At 43.4% G+C, this 16,449-nt stretch overlaps 1 protein-coding gene across 8 annotated transcripts in view; it reads right to left on the bottom strand.

Moving 5' to 3' along the window:
• The window catches only part of SPOP (speckle type BTB/POZ protein), a 59,820-nt gene that overhangs the window by 20,976 nt on the left and 22,395 nt on the right, over positions 1 to 16,449 (bottom strand). For 4 of the 8 annotated variants that reach the window (XR_010794564.1, XM_066629757.1, XM_066629760.1 and 1 more), the window contains exons 2-3: positions 3,843 to 3,987; positions 2,093 to 2,214 (exon numbers count right to left, since the gene is read on the bottom strand). Coding sequence is in view for 7 of the 8 variants with exons in the window: in XM_066629757.1 (XP_066485854.1) it covers positions 2,093 to 2,214; positions 3,843 to 3,920 (200 nt within the window). In the remaining variant the exon portion in view is untranslated. Of the gene's footprint in view, positions 1 to 2,092; positions 2,215 to 3,842; positions 3,988 to 10,038; positions 10,125 to 16,449 lie in introns of all 8 variants that reach the window. The other 4 variants (XM_066629758.1, XM_066629759.1, XM_066629762.1 and 1 more) reach the window with 2 other exon arrangements.

Genomic DNA, 16,449 nt, shown 5'->3' on the forward strand with positions numbered 1-16,449 from the left:
CCATAGGCCCATCTAGTCCAGCTTCCTGTATCTCACAGCGGCCCACCAAATGCCCCAGGGAGCACACCAGATAACAAGAGACCTCATCCTGGTGCCCTCCCCTACATCTGGCATTCTGACTTAACCCATTCCTAAAATCAGGAGGTTGCGCATACACATCATGGCTTGTACCCCATAATGGATTTTTCCTCCAGAAACTCGTCCAATCCCCTTTTAAAGGCGTCTAGGCTAGACGCCAGCACCACATCCTGTGGCAAGGAGTTCCACAGACCGACCACGCACTGAGTAAAGAAATATTTTCTTTTGTCTGTCCTAACTCTCCCAACACTCAATTTTAGTGGATGTCCCCTGGTTCTGGTATTATGTGAGAGTGTAAAGAGCATCTCCCTATCCACTCTGTCCATCCCCTGCATAATTTTGTATGTCTCAATCATGTCCCCCCTCAAGCGTCTCTTTTCTAGGCTGAAGAGGCCCAAACGCCGTAGCCTTTCCTCATAAGGAAGGTGCCCCAGCCCCGTAATCATCTTAATCGCTCTCTTTTGCACCTTTTCCATTTCTACTATGTCTTTTTTGAGATGCGGCGACCAGAACTGGACACAATACTCCAGGTGTGGCCTTACCATCGATTTGTACAACGGCATTATAATACTAGCCATTTTGTTCTCAATACCCTTCCTAATGATCCCAAGCATAGAATTGGCCTTCTTCACTGCCGCCGCACATTGGGTCGACACTTTCATCGACCTGTCCACCACCACCCCAAGATCTCTCTCCTGATCTGTCACAGACAGCTCAGAACCCATCAGCCTATATCTAAAGTTTTGATTTTTTGCCCCAATGTGCATGACTTTACACTTACTGACATTGAAGCGCATCTGCCATTTTGTTGCCCATTCTGCCAGTCTGGACAGATCCTTCTGGAGCTCCTCACAATCACTTCTGGTCTTTACCACTCGGAAAAGTTTGGTGTCGTCTGCAAACTTAGCCACTTCACTGCTCAACCCTGTCTCCAGGTCATTTATGAAGAGGTTGAAAAGCACCGGTCCCAGGACAGATCCTTGGGGCACACCGCTTTTCACCTCTCTCCATTGTGAAAATTGCCCATTGACACCCACTCTCTGCTTCCTGGCCTCCAACCAGTTCTCAATCCACGAGAGGACCTGTCCTCTAATTCCCTGACTGTGGAGTTTTTTCAGTAGCCTTTGGTGAGGGACCATGTCAAACGCCTTCTGAAAGTCCAGATATATAATGACCACGGGTTCTCCCGCATCCACATGCATGTTGACCTTTTCAAAGGTCACATCAAAGGTCACAAAGGACCTTTTCAAAGGTCACATCCACACACCTAGGGCATCAGAGGCAGTCACAGCCAGAGGCAGGCTGCTAAGAAGGATGAAGCTGCAATCAATTGTTTTTTTGTTTTCTCAATGGGGTTGGTTTTACTTGTACTTATTATCACCATGTTGCAAAGGTCAAGAAATAATTTTTCTCCAGTCACTGATTTGCATCACTCTTCTGTCATGTGCTGCTTGGCTCACTTGCTTGAGTCATCTGGAGTCAGGTGTGCCTATGGCCTTCTGCTTGCAGCACTGAATTGCATGTCTTGCTGCAGGTCATCAGAGAAGACTACATGTTATAGTTCTTTTCAGCTCATTCTATAAAGTGTTTTAGCTAGGTTCTGAATACGAATTAGGATGAATGCAACAATATCAAGATGGAGTGCTGGGGTTTTGACACAAAGAATGTTGGGATATATCACACCGACAGCTCCCTTTTGCACTGGAGTTCACTACACGCCAACAGTTCCTGAGCCAATCCCATAACAATTCTGTGAATTAAGTCATAGGATTTTAGAGAGCTGAACAGAGCAGTAGCAACCTGCTTAAGGCCTCCCTGTGAATTAATGGCACAGCTGGAATTCTGAACCCAGTTCAAGTACCATCTGCCGTCAATTAGTACAAAGTGTTTTTCTTCTTTTATTATTCTTTAAAACAAAAATAAATTTGTTTTACATTGTAGTCTAGGATATGTTTTTAAACTATTGCTTAGCTGCCTTGGAGCCATTGTGGTCAAGTTTTTCTTGTGCCCTTACCATTTCAATTTATCATTGGCTCCTGATGAAAAGGTTGAACTTTTGATGACCTCGCCCATTTCCTCCCGGCAAAAGCTGAAGTTGTTGATGGTCCACATGTAGGAAAATTTTACTACTTTAATCTTAAAACATAAAAACAAAGAAGTTACAATAGCAGCCAACAGCTCGGGCAAAAAATTACAAAGAATAAGACAAAGGAAAGGCAAAAACTCACAGAATACTATCACTGCAAACTACTATAATCTGTTTTTGGGAGAAATAATCTCAATGATTCCCCAATATGGATGAAAGCTATGTCATCTGAACATTTCTCCACCCCTTGAAGCTGAGAAATGCTCTACAAGGGCCTGATTTGTGCCAACTGGGGGCTTTTCAACGAGAATATCCCAGAATACTTCCATGCTTCTCTCTCTCACCCAGAAGAAGGGTATTTAGCCTCTAATTCACAGGTTCTGAACCTGTGGAAGGATATGGAAAGATTGTCATAGCAATTAGCCTGGTATACATGATCTGTACCAACTCACCTCATGAGAAATTGAAGAATCTACTCTAACGCTTGCTTTGAAATAAGGTCGTCGCATGGCTTTTGGAAGTGAAATTCTGAGCACATTCATATGCACTCTGCCAAAGCTAGCAGGGATAATTCAATGAGCAGAAGAAAACAGAAAATGGGGCAACTATGGGAAAAGGACCAAATGTTGTGGCCTTTGAACAAACACTGAGAGCTTAAAACTGCCAACAGATTTTAAATTTACATCCATGAGCATCAGAATTTGTTCTGTTGCTAAGAACAAGGCTGAATTTTCAGGATTTGACTACTGGTAGCTATACTGGAAGTCTCATCTCTTGAAGAAAGCTTCCTATAACTCCACAACTGACTCTCCCTTTAAGAAAGAACATCCGTCTTGATTACATAATCCTCAAAACACATCACAGTGTCACATTCACAAAGATACACAACTCCAGGGACAACCTTTCCCTGAAGGCTTGTCAAAGCCTGAGGCTAAACATTCTTTGAAAGCAGTTCTAAAATTTTGTTTAGTATGGTTTTTAATGAATTGAGTTAAGCAGGTATGAGGAAATAGTAATGTCTTTAGGGATAGAAGGCACAGTCCAGCAATTCTAAGTTTCCCTTATTTCAAAAAGAGTTAAGCACATGCTTAACTGTTTCCCATTCAAACCAAAAAGCACTCCAAAGAGCCTAGTTTTGGCATAATTGTGACTATATTACTTTACTACCTATTTCCTATTGTTTTGATGGGCTAACAAGTTACCCTACCCTAAGGATGGGATAGGTTGGGGAGAAAAAATCAATACACAAATTAAAAATGAGGCTGTATTTCATGCACTGTGATGCTTCTATGACTACACAGCTGTGCATCACAGCTACAATGATGACATGGATGTTGCATTAGGAGTCTGGATCATTTGAAGGCCTAAACAGTACAGCCAGAATATGGCAAGGCCAGTGTCCACTGATATAGTGCTCCAACCACATATCCCAGAAGCCTAGGAAGACTGAGCTTTTACACATCACACAGGTCACTGCACTGCTAAAGCTGGAAGGATATGACTATGAAAGTTTTAGCCATGAACCTCAGTAGTTTAAAAAGCAGAAGACACCCAAAATACTTGCCTGGGATTGCTGCAGTTCAAACAAGGGACTGTGAATTCTAGCTGGTATTAGAGCCACTATTCATCATCGGATATTCTTTCACCCCTTCACAAGGACTCCAACCTACAGACTTACTTGAGTGTAACACCAGCTCTCTGCAACAGGTCCACTTGACATCTCTGCCGGAGGAGGAGGACTCGGTACCCTTGACATCGCCAGTTTGAAGGTCAGACAGAATTTCACAGGTTAAAGAAAACTTTATGAGAAATCTTCACCTTGACTGGCCAAAGAAGGGGGAGGGAGGAGGAAGAAAGCAAAAGAGTTAGAAATCCAGGAATTGTTAGATTGCATACACAAGCAAGATTCTGCAGTTATAGTGGTGTTCCTCATTGCTCCATCATCTGCGCTTCTCTGTGCCTACTGCACATGTTACTCTGCATGTGCTTTGCTACATTATGAGAGTTACTCCCAGTGAAGCGCTTGGCAGGCCCAACTCTCTGTCAGCAAGATTGGAAAAGAGCTTCCAGTTCCTGGGAGCCTGCATCAAACTGCTAGATGTACAAAATGCTTCCAATCCTGCCACCTTCTTACATTCTCTTACTACTTACTTCAACAGCGAGTTTACTTGCTGTTGGAAAGATTTTTCCCAGCCTTTACTACACAGACCCAGAACCACCACTGTGGATCACTACAGCACCCCTTTTACAGGTGGGAAATAAAAAATGAGAGACGGCAATTTACAAAGGCCATGGCAGACTTGAATCCAAGCCAGTGAAGCTTCTGGAATAAACTGGCTTTCAAAATCAGACAACATAAGTGTAATTTCAGCTTCTAAGGAGCATTCAGCTTATGCAAACAAGAGGGAAGAGAGTTATAAACCAGGTGGAAAACGTGCATACATTTCTGATTTCACAGAAGTGATGGAAGAAAGAAATGAGATAATAGGAGACTATCTACACACAGGTCTGCTATGATAACTTTATCACACACTAAAGTCCTGGTATGTCAAATATAGGCTGACATTTAAGAGCACCACCACAAAGGAACTCAGGGCCAATCTACAATCACAAAGACTTCCAAGGCTATCAATAATAGCACAGTAAAGCCAAGGCATTAACACACAAATCATGGTCTTGGCACCCTGGGATGCAATCCTAAAATGATTATATTACACCTCCCAAAATATTCAGCCACATTTCAGCCTGCTTTGGACATCATGCAGATCAGCTCTCAATCCCAGATTTTTCAGGTTTCCATCTCTTCTGTAGCATTGTAAACTGAAACAGAATCAACCCTCTTCAACAGGAAATGAATTTTAATGAGCTAACCCAGGAGCATCAACTTTGTTTCCTGTACACTTTGAATAATCATACAGCACTATCAATATACACTGTGCCTTTCAGTACTATTTCAGAAGAAAAATATCTGTCCCCCAAAAGTTTACAGTCCAAATTTCAGAAGCAGATGAGATAGAGACAAAGGGCAATAATATAAAGGGCAAAAGCTTTTTCAAGTACAATGATACAAAACAATTCAAAGGGAGATCAACACAGCTTGGTAAACAAGTAACGTGTTGGTTGTCCATGCTATCATACTACTACTTGCTCACTCACCCCCCTCAACTATGCATTTGTCTTGGACATTTAGGAAAAAAGAACATGAAGAAATCATTGCACGTGAATCTCCAGCCGTACACAGCACAGAAGAACTTATTCACAGGGGTGCTGGCCTGGGAAGAACTAGTGCTTCCTTCAGGCAAGTGAGTGACAAGTTGCACAGTTGGATGCAAGAAAGGTGGCAGGACCTTAGATTTATTCCCCAGGGTACCATGTAACACACATGCACGCACGCACGCACTTTGTAAAGAGACTTCAAGCAAAAAGACTGCAGGTCTCTTGCTTTCTGGGCTGTTGATGATAGTTGTTCAGATATGGTAGAACACTGATGATGGATGTACAGAAACTATGCACTGTCTGCTGATGCAAAGAACACAATGGCCAGGGTCCTGTGGGAACAGGGCACAGCACACTTGCTTCCCATTCCCTGTGACTCCCTCACATGCTTGATTACCAGCAGCTGTTGCAAAAGTGTATGCATCCACTAGGCCAGCAAATCTAAAATTAAAAAAAAAAAACACCTGAAAACATTGCCACTAACAGCAGAGGTGTGAGAGATAAGCTAAGCAGACAGGTGCTCCCATAAATTTGGGGGTGGGGGAGCAGAGAGAGGAAAAGTAAACCACACAAGCGTTTTCAGAAGGCCAACTCAAAAATATCCAGCCTATCTCATCAAAATTTACACTGGAGTTTCAAACTCTCATTACCTTTTTTAAAAGATGATTTTCAGATGCCTTGCAAGGCTCCCATAGTATAAATACATTCTTTATCCATTCTAAGCAGAAAAACAGACTCAACCTCCTTAAGTAACAGATGTGCAACCATCAACCTATAGACAACATTTGTTTCCCTTTATACAGTACTTTTCACTATCAAAGTCTTGGCTGGTTATAAGATGAATGCTACCTCTAAAATCTTCAATCTACAGAATAAATCTGCTTTGCTAACGCAATAATGATGAAAATATCAGTTTAAATTGCTGGCAACCCTGAGGCAAAGCCCTGTCAAAGGCCTTCCATGGCATATCTCAATCCATCCCTGGTTGGAGCATTAGGTGTGCATCTGGTGTTGCTGGTAATGAGGGCCTAGGAGTCAGTTGAGTCAGGCAGGTTCTCTGAAGGACATGGGCTCTCCGGTGGTGCCCAAACTGGCCAATCCCTTTCCTGAATGATCATAATATGTTTACAAAGCACATTAGAACATTCTGCAGTTTATATAGTTCAATATATATCCTACACGGGCAAGTCTTAAAACCCATTTACACTAACACCCAGGTATGTAGCAATGGGAGGAGAGAGTCAAATGTGAGCATGGATCAGCAGCTATTGCATCTTTAGCAATTCATCATCAGCTAGGAGTTACCTCTTATAGGCTTTTAAGAGTTTGCCCACAGTTACCTAGACCCAACAGTCATGTGAACACTTACTCATGCCAGTTCCTTTAGCTGTTGTCAGTAATGGTAAACCTTTGGCCAGGCATACTCTACACACACACAGGAATCTGGAGAAAACCACAGTCTCCTAAGAATATCCATTTCAGTTGCATCCAGCCCTCATAGATGCAGAGGCAAGATGAAAAAGAAAACATTCTGAGAATATGAGGCTGGGGGGGATCCAAAAGTCAGGAGCCAAAGTGCATGCTACTAGTACAAATGGCCCTCTGGGAAGAGTCAACACACAGTCTCATATTTCTAATATTACTATCCACCTGGCTGGTCACAGGACAGAGTCAAAATGATATAAGCAGAAGGACACCAGTAGAAAAAGCCTTTGCTCATGATTTGCCACTGTACAAAGCTATATTGCCAAATACAGAAGTTGCTCAATGGCGCAAATTGCACCATAACTTATTCATACAGCATTTCTCGTTTGCTGAGCGCATGACAGCTTTTGTTGATTTCCAGGGAAATGCCTTATCCAAAGGCCACATATATTGAGTCCCTTGGTAGAAATAGGATGATGCCACCACATCTTAGCTCAGAACCCAATTCTCTGTCCACAGGCTCTCTAGCGCTGTATTTCCTATGACCATCCTCATCTTTTTGATAAAATGGAATCTTATCAATTACTAGTCCACTCCCACAAAAAGTTACCCTCCTAAAAATGGAATGGGGAAGATCTTCTCCCAGCAATGTGCAAGGAAAAAAAATTGGACGCAACCAATAGAAAGTGCTAAGAAAAACACCACAAACAGACAAATCTGCACATAGCATACATGCCTGGCTTAAAGCAAGCTGATAAGAGTATTATCAACACAGTTCTGAATCGCCAAGAGAAAATTAAATAGATTTTTCAAAAGGCAACTAAGCTTTCAGAAACACGGCAGATATCGAGATTAGCCTGGCACAGAGAGATTACCTGCCATGCTGCTTCTCTCTTTGAAAAGAAGATTTCACACACTGCCATGCCAGGACATCAAATTACTATTGGAACAAGCCATTAATTTGATTCCTGCTGTGTAGGACTCTCCACAAGCAGCAACTTCTGAGCCTTTTTACACACCCCTTTGACACCTCCAGATCCATGTAAGCTTGTGGATGTTTGGAAGGCAACTCTACATGCTCAGAAGCACCTTCCTGTTCAGACTGGCCTCCAAGTGCCAGAAAATTCGAAAAGGGACGAGAAAATATTTCTCGTATCAGAATCAAACTTACAGGCACCAGAGATTTCTTCAACCTGAACTTCAATCAATGCACAAATACAAGAGATTTTGGTTCCAGTCCACAGCATCCCCATTCTAGCTTCTCACATTCTGAATATCAAGTCAGCAAATACTAGGTAGAACTGAGTCCTCTCCTCTCCTCCCCTACCCTTCCCTTCCCTTTAATCCATTTAAATGATTTACAGCCCAATCCTGAACTGCCTAGGGCCCAGAGGAGCAGCGGTACCAAAATGGCAACCACTGCAACCTAAGCACCACAGGCAACCGCCAGCAGCTCCTTGGGGGAAGGGTACATTTGTCCCCTTCCCCTGGGTAAGGGAGCAGGCCCCACTATGGGGCTAATAAAGTCTGCGCTGGCTTTCTAGCTACTGCAGGGTTGAGAAGCCCTGTGTCAGGCCAGGAGGCCCAATGCATTGTTCTGGATTCAGTGGAGCAGAGATCCGCCAATCCCACCCCCCCGACATATCTCTCCACCACCCAGAGGGACTTCAGGATCGAACCCTTACACCTGGGGCATGAAACATAAGACCCATGAGCCGGATGCAGCCTGTGGAAGCTCTTTATCTGGCACACCTGATGGTTGGGGTCTCCCAGAACCACTGTCCCAGCTGCTGTCAGCTGCTAAGCTGCAAAGTGAAGGATTGGTAGAAACAGCACTGCTGAAAGGGCAGCACTGGGAGAGTCCAATTAGCATGCATGCTACCCTTTCAGCAACACCACTTCTGCTGAGGCACAGGGAGGGAGAGATGGAAGGAGGCCTCAGAAGATAATGAATGGCACAGAGGAAGAGGCAGGAAGAGGCAGACCAAGAAAGGTCAGAATGGGAGAAGCTAAAGATGTGCTAGGAGAGCACAATCATGTGGCCACCCTCTTAGAAGCACTACTTCTGCTGAGGTGTTACTTTGAAGAGCACCTCTCAGCTGCTGAACTGTGAAGTGATGTCTCAGCAGAAGTGCACTGCTAAAAGGACAGCCCACGTGATAATAGGATGCTCTCATACCTTGAAAATATGATCAAAATTTGCATATTTTCAGTCATTTTCAAATGAGTACCTAAGTCATCACCTGCTTAATGAAGTTACTTCCTGTTTAATGACATCATTTCCAGCCCTAAGCAGGTACCATGAATGCTATTCAACCCATGGTATGAGCTGAATGATGAAGTGGATGGCAGGAGGCCCTGGAAGGAACCACATTCTATCAGCTGTTCTCCTGACACTCTTGGTAAATTTTGTTGCACAGTTTTCTTAGAAAGGGAGACTAGGAAATAATTATTTAGTATAGAGAAGGTAGTTTTGCATGAAGGATGTTCTAGATACCAAACAGGCACAGGGGCAAGCGTGCTCTCCCTCTCTCGCTCTAGGTAAAACAGTAGATTTGCCTTTCACAATAGCAACACTTTGTATGGTTACTATACTTACAATTTTATTGCTGACAAAATATTTGTATTTATATTTTCGACCCTTTCCCATCAGCTGGAGCACAGAACATTTTGCACAAAGGTAACCAAAATATTACTTTGGTAAAACCATATGGTAAAATCATATTTAAGGGGAATTATATTCTGAAGGAGAACTACCAGCACATCTTCTAAAGCACAAGAAGGAATCAATACATATTCAAATGGTTTTTTTTAAAGCTAGAGGAGGAATAAAAATAGCCAGTGAACTGAGTTGTAATATTATATTTGATATTTGCTGCAAAATTCTGCAAGACAACTCTGTTCTTATTTATTAAGGTATTATTTCTAGCTTTTATGGCTGCAAAGAAGTCTGGATGGCGTCTCTGGAAAAGTCTCAGGAAATGAAGACGACAAAGACGGTGTGCTGAGAACTTCCAGGAGCTGTTATCTCCTACATGTCTTACTGCTGTCTCCCTATTGTCACAGCTACTGTGAGACTATGGAACTCTATAGCCAATTACCATCCCTTCAATTCCTTCCAGTGCTGGCTTCTTAACACACTCCTTAAGAACACAGATCTTAGGAAAAAGCAAGCTATGCATAAAACAAATGAACAAACAGGTTTTATTGATATAGAAAAATGGAATTCTTACCTGTGAATGCCTGTGAAGGAGGGCATTCTCCATTGTGTGGGTTATCCCTCCCACTCAGAGAGGCAAGGCCAGACTTGCTCTTCCTCCTGTGGGGGGCATTCCAGCACAGTCAGGATCTGTAGAGCAGAAATCATGCACCTCCCCATATGAAAGTCTGAATGTGGGACCCAAGGTGGACCATCTGAGACAACAACTGGCAAGATGCCACAATGTTAACAACAAACATTAGAACAAACAAACACAGGTAGTAAAGGGATTCCAGGAAATAATCTGTTATGGAACAGAACGAAACACAAGGTAGAAGGACTAGCCTCAGGAGGCCCTGTTTGGCACTCCTCTAAAACTAGGCTAATGTGAGGGAACACCCGCCAAAAGGAGGTGGGCAGAATGCCCTCCTTTTTCCAGAAATAGGATATTCACAGGTAAGAATTCCATTTTTCCCTGGAAGAGGAAGGAAGACATTCTCCACTGTGTGGGATACGCCACAGTTAGGATACTCTGGGTGGTGTGAGCATTGCTGTCTCTCAGCATGTGACCACCCTCTGGAGGACCGACCTACCAAAAACCACCTCAGCCAAAGCTGCCAGGTCAACTCTATAATGTTTGATAAAGGTGATGGTGGCCACTTTGCAAATATCTGCTAGGGAGGCTACTTTATCATAGGCATGCAGCCACGCACCAAGTAGAGTGGGCTGTGATCCTGGGGGAATGGTGTTCCTTGCCTTATAAGCCTTCTCTATGGCTGACCTAAGCCACAGTGAGATGGAGGTAGTGGAAGTTTTCTTCCCTATTCGGGACCCCGCAAACATTACAAACAGGAAATCTGACTTCCTGATATCCCTAATCTGCTCCGTGTAGTAGCAAAGTACCCTCCTAACATCCAACAAGTGCCAACTCCATTCTTTTGGGTGCACAGGGTTGGGACAAAAGAGAGACAGAACCAATTCCGAGGAATGGTGGAACAGAGTTAATTTTCTGGATAATGGCAGGGTCTGGGTGGAGGACCACCTTGTTCTTACGAAATACACACAAATTGGGATTGAGCACCCAGCTGACACATCTAGCAGAAATAATTGCCACCAGAAAGAGGGTCTCAAGGGTCACTTCCTTGAGGGATACCTTGGCCATAGGATCAAAGGGGGGCCATCACAGCTGAAAATACCCTATTCGAGTCGCAACTGGGGAAGCGATGAACAGTTGCGGAGATTAAGGAAGGCTGCCCCTCTCAAGAACCGTTTGACATGGGGATGAGAGGAAATTCTATAACTGAGCCCCACTCCGAAGGTACTGTTGAGGGCAGCGACTTGCTTCCTGAAAGTAATGGTACTAAGGCCTTTAAACAGTTCATCCTGCAAGAACTGAAGAACATGTCGAATCTTTGGCTTAATAGCAGAAAATTTATCTGAGTACCAGTGGGAGAACTTCCTCCATGTAGACCCATATACTCTGTTAGTGGACGCTCTCGTGGAGGCCAGGAGAGTGCCCAAGAGTTCATCTGAATATCCCTAATCATTTAGTGCCTGGTGTTCAGTCCCCACACTGTCAAGCTGAACATTGCTGGTCATGGGTGTAGAATCAGTCCCTGACTTAGGAGGTCTGGCCTGACTGGCAGTGGCTACCCCAACTGCTACGCCATCCTGATCATCTCTGAAAACCAGGGGTGCTGAGGCCACCTGGGTGCTACTAGTAGAACCTCTGTCCCAAATTATCTGATTCAGCGTAAGGTCAAGGGAAGCAGAGAAGTCAGGGAAAGGCATACAGAAGCGCTTCTGGCCATGGAGTCTGTAGGCTGTCTACTCCTTCCGCATCTCTTGCCTATACTCTGGAAAAGAATCTTAAGAACATAAGAACAGCCCCACTGGATCAGTCCACAGGCCTGTCTAGTCCAGCTTCCTGTATCTCACAGTGGCCTACCAAATCTTGGTACTTGTGTGTTGACCCTATTGGCAAACAGGTCCAGAACCGGGAGGCCCAGTCTGAAGGTGATCTAAGAGAACACTTCCAGGTATAGACGCCACTCAGCCTCGCTGACTTTGTGTCTGCTCAGCCAATCCACCCCCAAGTTTGTGGTGCCTGCCAAATGCTCTGCCTTTATAGAGGCCAGGTTCCTCTCTGCCCATTGTAGGAGAAGGGCTGTTTCTTGCATGAGGCTTTTGAGTCTTGTGCCACCCACATAGGCTTTGGCCATCATGTCTGTCCAAATCAAGATGTGCTGACCCTGGAGCAGGCTCTGGAAGTGACCGAGAGCGAGACAGATCGCCCGCAGCTCAAGTCAGTTGATGCTGTGTCTTGTCTCCTCTGTAGACCAAGTTCCCTGTATCATAGAGTTGTTGATACGTAACCCCCAGCCTAAGAGGTTCGCATCTGTGGTGACTATCAGGCGTCTTGGAAATTCCAAGCTGATTTCTCTTTGCAGTCTTCCCAGCTTGAGCCACTCAATCAGGCAACCTTTCACATCCTTGCTGATGTGAATGGTGCTGCATATTCTTTTCTTGATTAGATGCTGGTGCAGTGTCAGAAGGGCCTGAACCGGGTCCATGTGGAATTGAGATCGACACCTGAGTGTCTGGGGGGGGGGGACAGTGAAAGAAGCTCCTGCAGAGTCTCTTGTCTGCTTAGGGACAGAGATCCTGCATGCCTTTGTGTCGACTGGGAGACCTAGGTGTTCCAGCTGATGGGGAATAAAGGAGCTCTTTTTCTCGTTGACTACAAATCCGTAGCTCTGAAGACATTGCAGGGTCAGGAGAAGATCTTTGGGTGCCTTTTCCCTGGACAGGGCCCTCAGGAGAAGGTCACTGAGACATGGTAACAGAGATACCCCCTGGAGTCTCAGGTGGTCCACTAGCGTGATCAGAACCTTGGTGAAAACGCAGGGAGCTGTAGTCAGGCCAAATGGGAGGGCCCTGTACTGGTAGTGCTGGTTGTTGTAGCACAGTGGTTCATAACCTTTAGGAGCCAGAGAACCACTGAGACAAAAATTGAAAATGGCGTGGATCACATGCAACCAATACCTCCAAGAGGAATTTCTTCAAGGCATCCAAAGTTTCTTTTGGGCCCCTTCTGAAAGGGAGGGATGAAACAGAGTGGGGGTGGCAACAGGGTTGGGCAGAACAGGGGTGGAGAGGGGGCAAAACAGGGCAGGGGGAGCCCAGGTCTATCTTGCTTCTCAATGTGGAGCCCAGGTCTACCTGCCCACACAGTGTTGGCAGTTAGATACAGTAATACAGAAAATCAAACACTGAATTCTCTAAAAAAAATTTTAGATATCAAAGATCATTGCAGAAAATTAGATCATCATATTTAGGCTCATAGTAGAATGGAAAGTGCCCTGGGTGTACCAAAACATACTTTCGCAGCAGCTGTAGTCCCACAGCTGTGTTCTTGATACACTCTTTCACAGTAAGCAGATCCACAAGCCAAAGAACTACGGCAGCATGCCAGTTTCCTCCCAGATTTGACAGTGTGCAGGAGGGTCATGTATGCATTCACCCCCCATTATAATCAGGCTCTCCCAGCGCAATGGTAGGGCTCTATTATATCTTGAAATTATGAAAAAGATTTGCACATTTTCTCTTTTGTCATTTCCAGCTAATGAATTTCTATGCAAGAATAAAATGTTTGTTTCTGGTCATCATCTGCTTACTCTGGCCCTCAACAGGCATCATGAATGCTATTCGGCCCACTACATGAAATGAATTTGATACCCCTGGTATAGAATGCACACAAACTTGAAAAAATGTGTAAGAAAATCCATGTTCAGACAGGGAGAAAAATAACCTGTAGTCCCACTTGTAGGGGTCTGGTGGGAAGCTGCAAAAAAGAGAGTACCAAGCCATGAAGCTGGGTAGTAGTTGTGGTTTTGGTGCAAAAAAGGGGATCAAGTTATAAGAGGGAGCCTATCCAAAAAGAGAAATAGAATAGTAATTTATATAAGTTCAGGTAATACTGAGAATGTCTCTTCTTAGCGTCCTTAGTTTTCTGCCTCTGAGATCAAGATTGTTTTTTTGTATTATCTTGGAGTTCTGAAATAAAAGGGAAGAGGAAAAATTCTGAAACCACATTAAAGGTTTCCATGAAAATGTGTATGCATGTGCCAGTTGGGCACTGCACCTTTTTAGTTAACAGACTCCAGTAAGCAAGACAAGAAAAAAATGTAATAATTTTCAGATCCTAGCAAGTGGTTGGTATCTAGGGATCCAGGCACCTGGGATTTTTACACTCCCAAACTGTAGCCCTGCTCTGAAGCTTGTCAGTTCTGGTGTCCAATCAAATATTTCCTATTTTTATGCCAACTTCATGTGTTGAGTATGCATTTTGGTTTGCTTCCTTTGCAACTTGACTGCTGGTCTCCTGCTAATATTTCCAACATGGTCCCCAGTGCTGAACATAGATAATAGCCCTCACTCACTCGCATCCTAACCACAACCCAATGGCCCTCACCTGAACTTTTCCCTCTTGGTACACTTCTTTAAATACATGATCATCTACTTCAAGCTAAAGATGATTATACAACAGGAAAGAAAAAAATCCAAGATACTTTTTTGCCTTTTGCTTATCCTAGAATATAAAATTGGCATTCTGGAATTCTGGTACAGCTTTGTACTTGCTTGGCATTTTAGTGTCAATTCCTAAAAGTCTGTTATAGCTAGAGGTGTATAAAAATGGTGTTATTTTTACTCAAAATTAAGTCCACTGTGTACAGTAAGACTGATGCAGTAATCCTATCTTACTCACTGGAAACAAACACCTCCAGTTATAGCCCAAGTTCCCATAGGCACAGTACTACAAATATACACAGTACATATTTATTTTTTTTTTCTTTAAAAAAAAGGTCAAGAGTAATTCTAGGCTTTTAATCACAGGTCCATAAACATCTTTTAATCTGTCAAGGATATTTATGACAAGGACAAAATGAAGATGTACAAAGGCTCATCTCTAATCTTGCAGAGGCTTTTGGAGGTAGCTGGACACAGAAAGAACATCACTGAATGTCTCCAAAGCTCAGTGCATCTGGAAGGACTGGTACCTGCTGCTCCCCCAAGTCAAGGAACCCTGATACAAGCAGGGTCAGCAGCCACCACAAGTTTTAGTGGATTAACAGGTGGATTGGTGGCCCTCTGATTTTCATGAGTCAGTGAAATTGTAAGCTGCCTTGGGGGTGGGGGGTGATCAGACCAAAAAGCAGAACTTAAAAAACAGTACTACCCCACTGAACAAAACTCCAAAGGTGATAACACCAGAGGGAAGCAGATACACTAACATGCAATTTCAACTACCCTTATATTCTCTGGGTAAATATTTTGGAACCCAACAGAGACAAAGAACAATTGTGCCTTTTGAATGAAGTAATGCAGCTGACAAGAGGAGATGCTAGGCAATAAAGTAAAGGAAAGCTGAAAAGTATAATTAAGAGGACTGAATCTCTGTAAAAGGCCTGGTGGTTATTTACAATCACTCTAATCAAAGCTCAAATGACAAAGAAAAGAAATGGCACAAACCAGTCCAGAAGGTTAACAGTATGGTTCAACAGAGTGAAGGAGAAAAAGTAAAGTTTTAAGAAAATGGAAGCCATGCTCACATATTTTGTTCTGGTTTGTTTGGGTTCTTTTTGACACATTAGTAAACATTTTGGTAAATCAGATATAAACTGACAATAAGGCAACTAAATTAAAAAACAGCTAAAATTATAAAAACTTTCATAAAACTTAAGTTACACTAGAACATGGAAGACCAAGAATACACTGGTCCAGTTCAGATGATCCAAAGGGCCACAGCTAATTGGTTTCTAAATGAGCCAACAATACATTATGCACTCCCTCCCCTTTCTTCTTTTCTTCTCACACTGAGCTGAATTGATCAATCCTTTTCCACAAATCAGTTTCCCCACAAGGCACAAACCAAGAAACTGTGGTTTAAAATGCCCCAAACAACCGAACAGATTCCAACAAACTAGATATCATACAATTACACCATAATTCATAAGAACATAAGAACAGCCCCATTGGATCAGGCCATAGGCCCATCTAGTCCAGCTTCCTGTATCTCACAGCGGCCCACCAAATGCCCAAGGGAGCACACCAGATAACAAGAGACCTCATCCTGGTGCCCTCCCCTGCATATGGCATTCTGACAATTCCTTAGTTTAGATTTCATAGAAAACTGTGGTTTGAAAAACAATAAGTGTTGGATTTAGGAAGTGGTGCAAAAAAAGGGGGGGGGAAGCTCATACATGACCCAACAAATTCATCTGAACCAAGAAATTGTGTACGTCAGAAAAGTTTTTCCCAAACTTTATAGTGATTTGATATGAATTTGGGGTGCCGATTCCAAAAATTGCATCCATTTTGCCCTATCACGTCTAGTTTTGGAGATATAATATAGCCTCATTAGTGAATGGTTCAAGCAGCTTCC

The sequence above is a fragment of the Tiliqua scincoides genome, chromosome 5, assembly GCF_035046505.1.
Source record: "Tiliqua scincoides isolate rTilSci1 chromosome 5, rTilSci1.hap2, whole genome shotgun sequence".
Classification (NCBI taxonomy): domain Eukaryota; kingdom Metazoa; phylum Chordata; class Lepidosauria; order Squamata; family Scincidae; genus Tiliqua; species Tiliqua scincoides.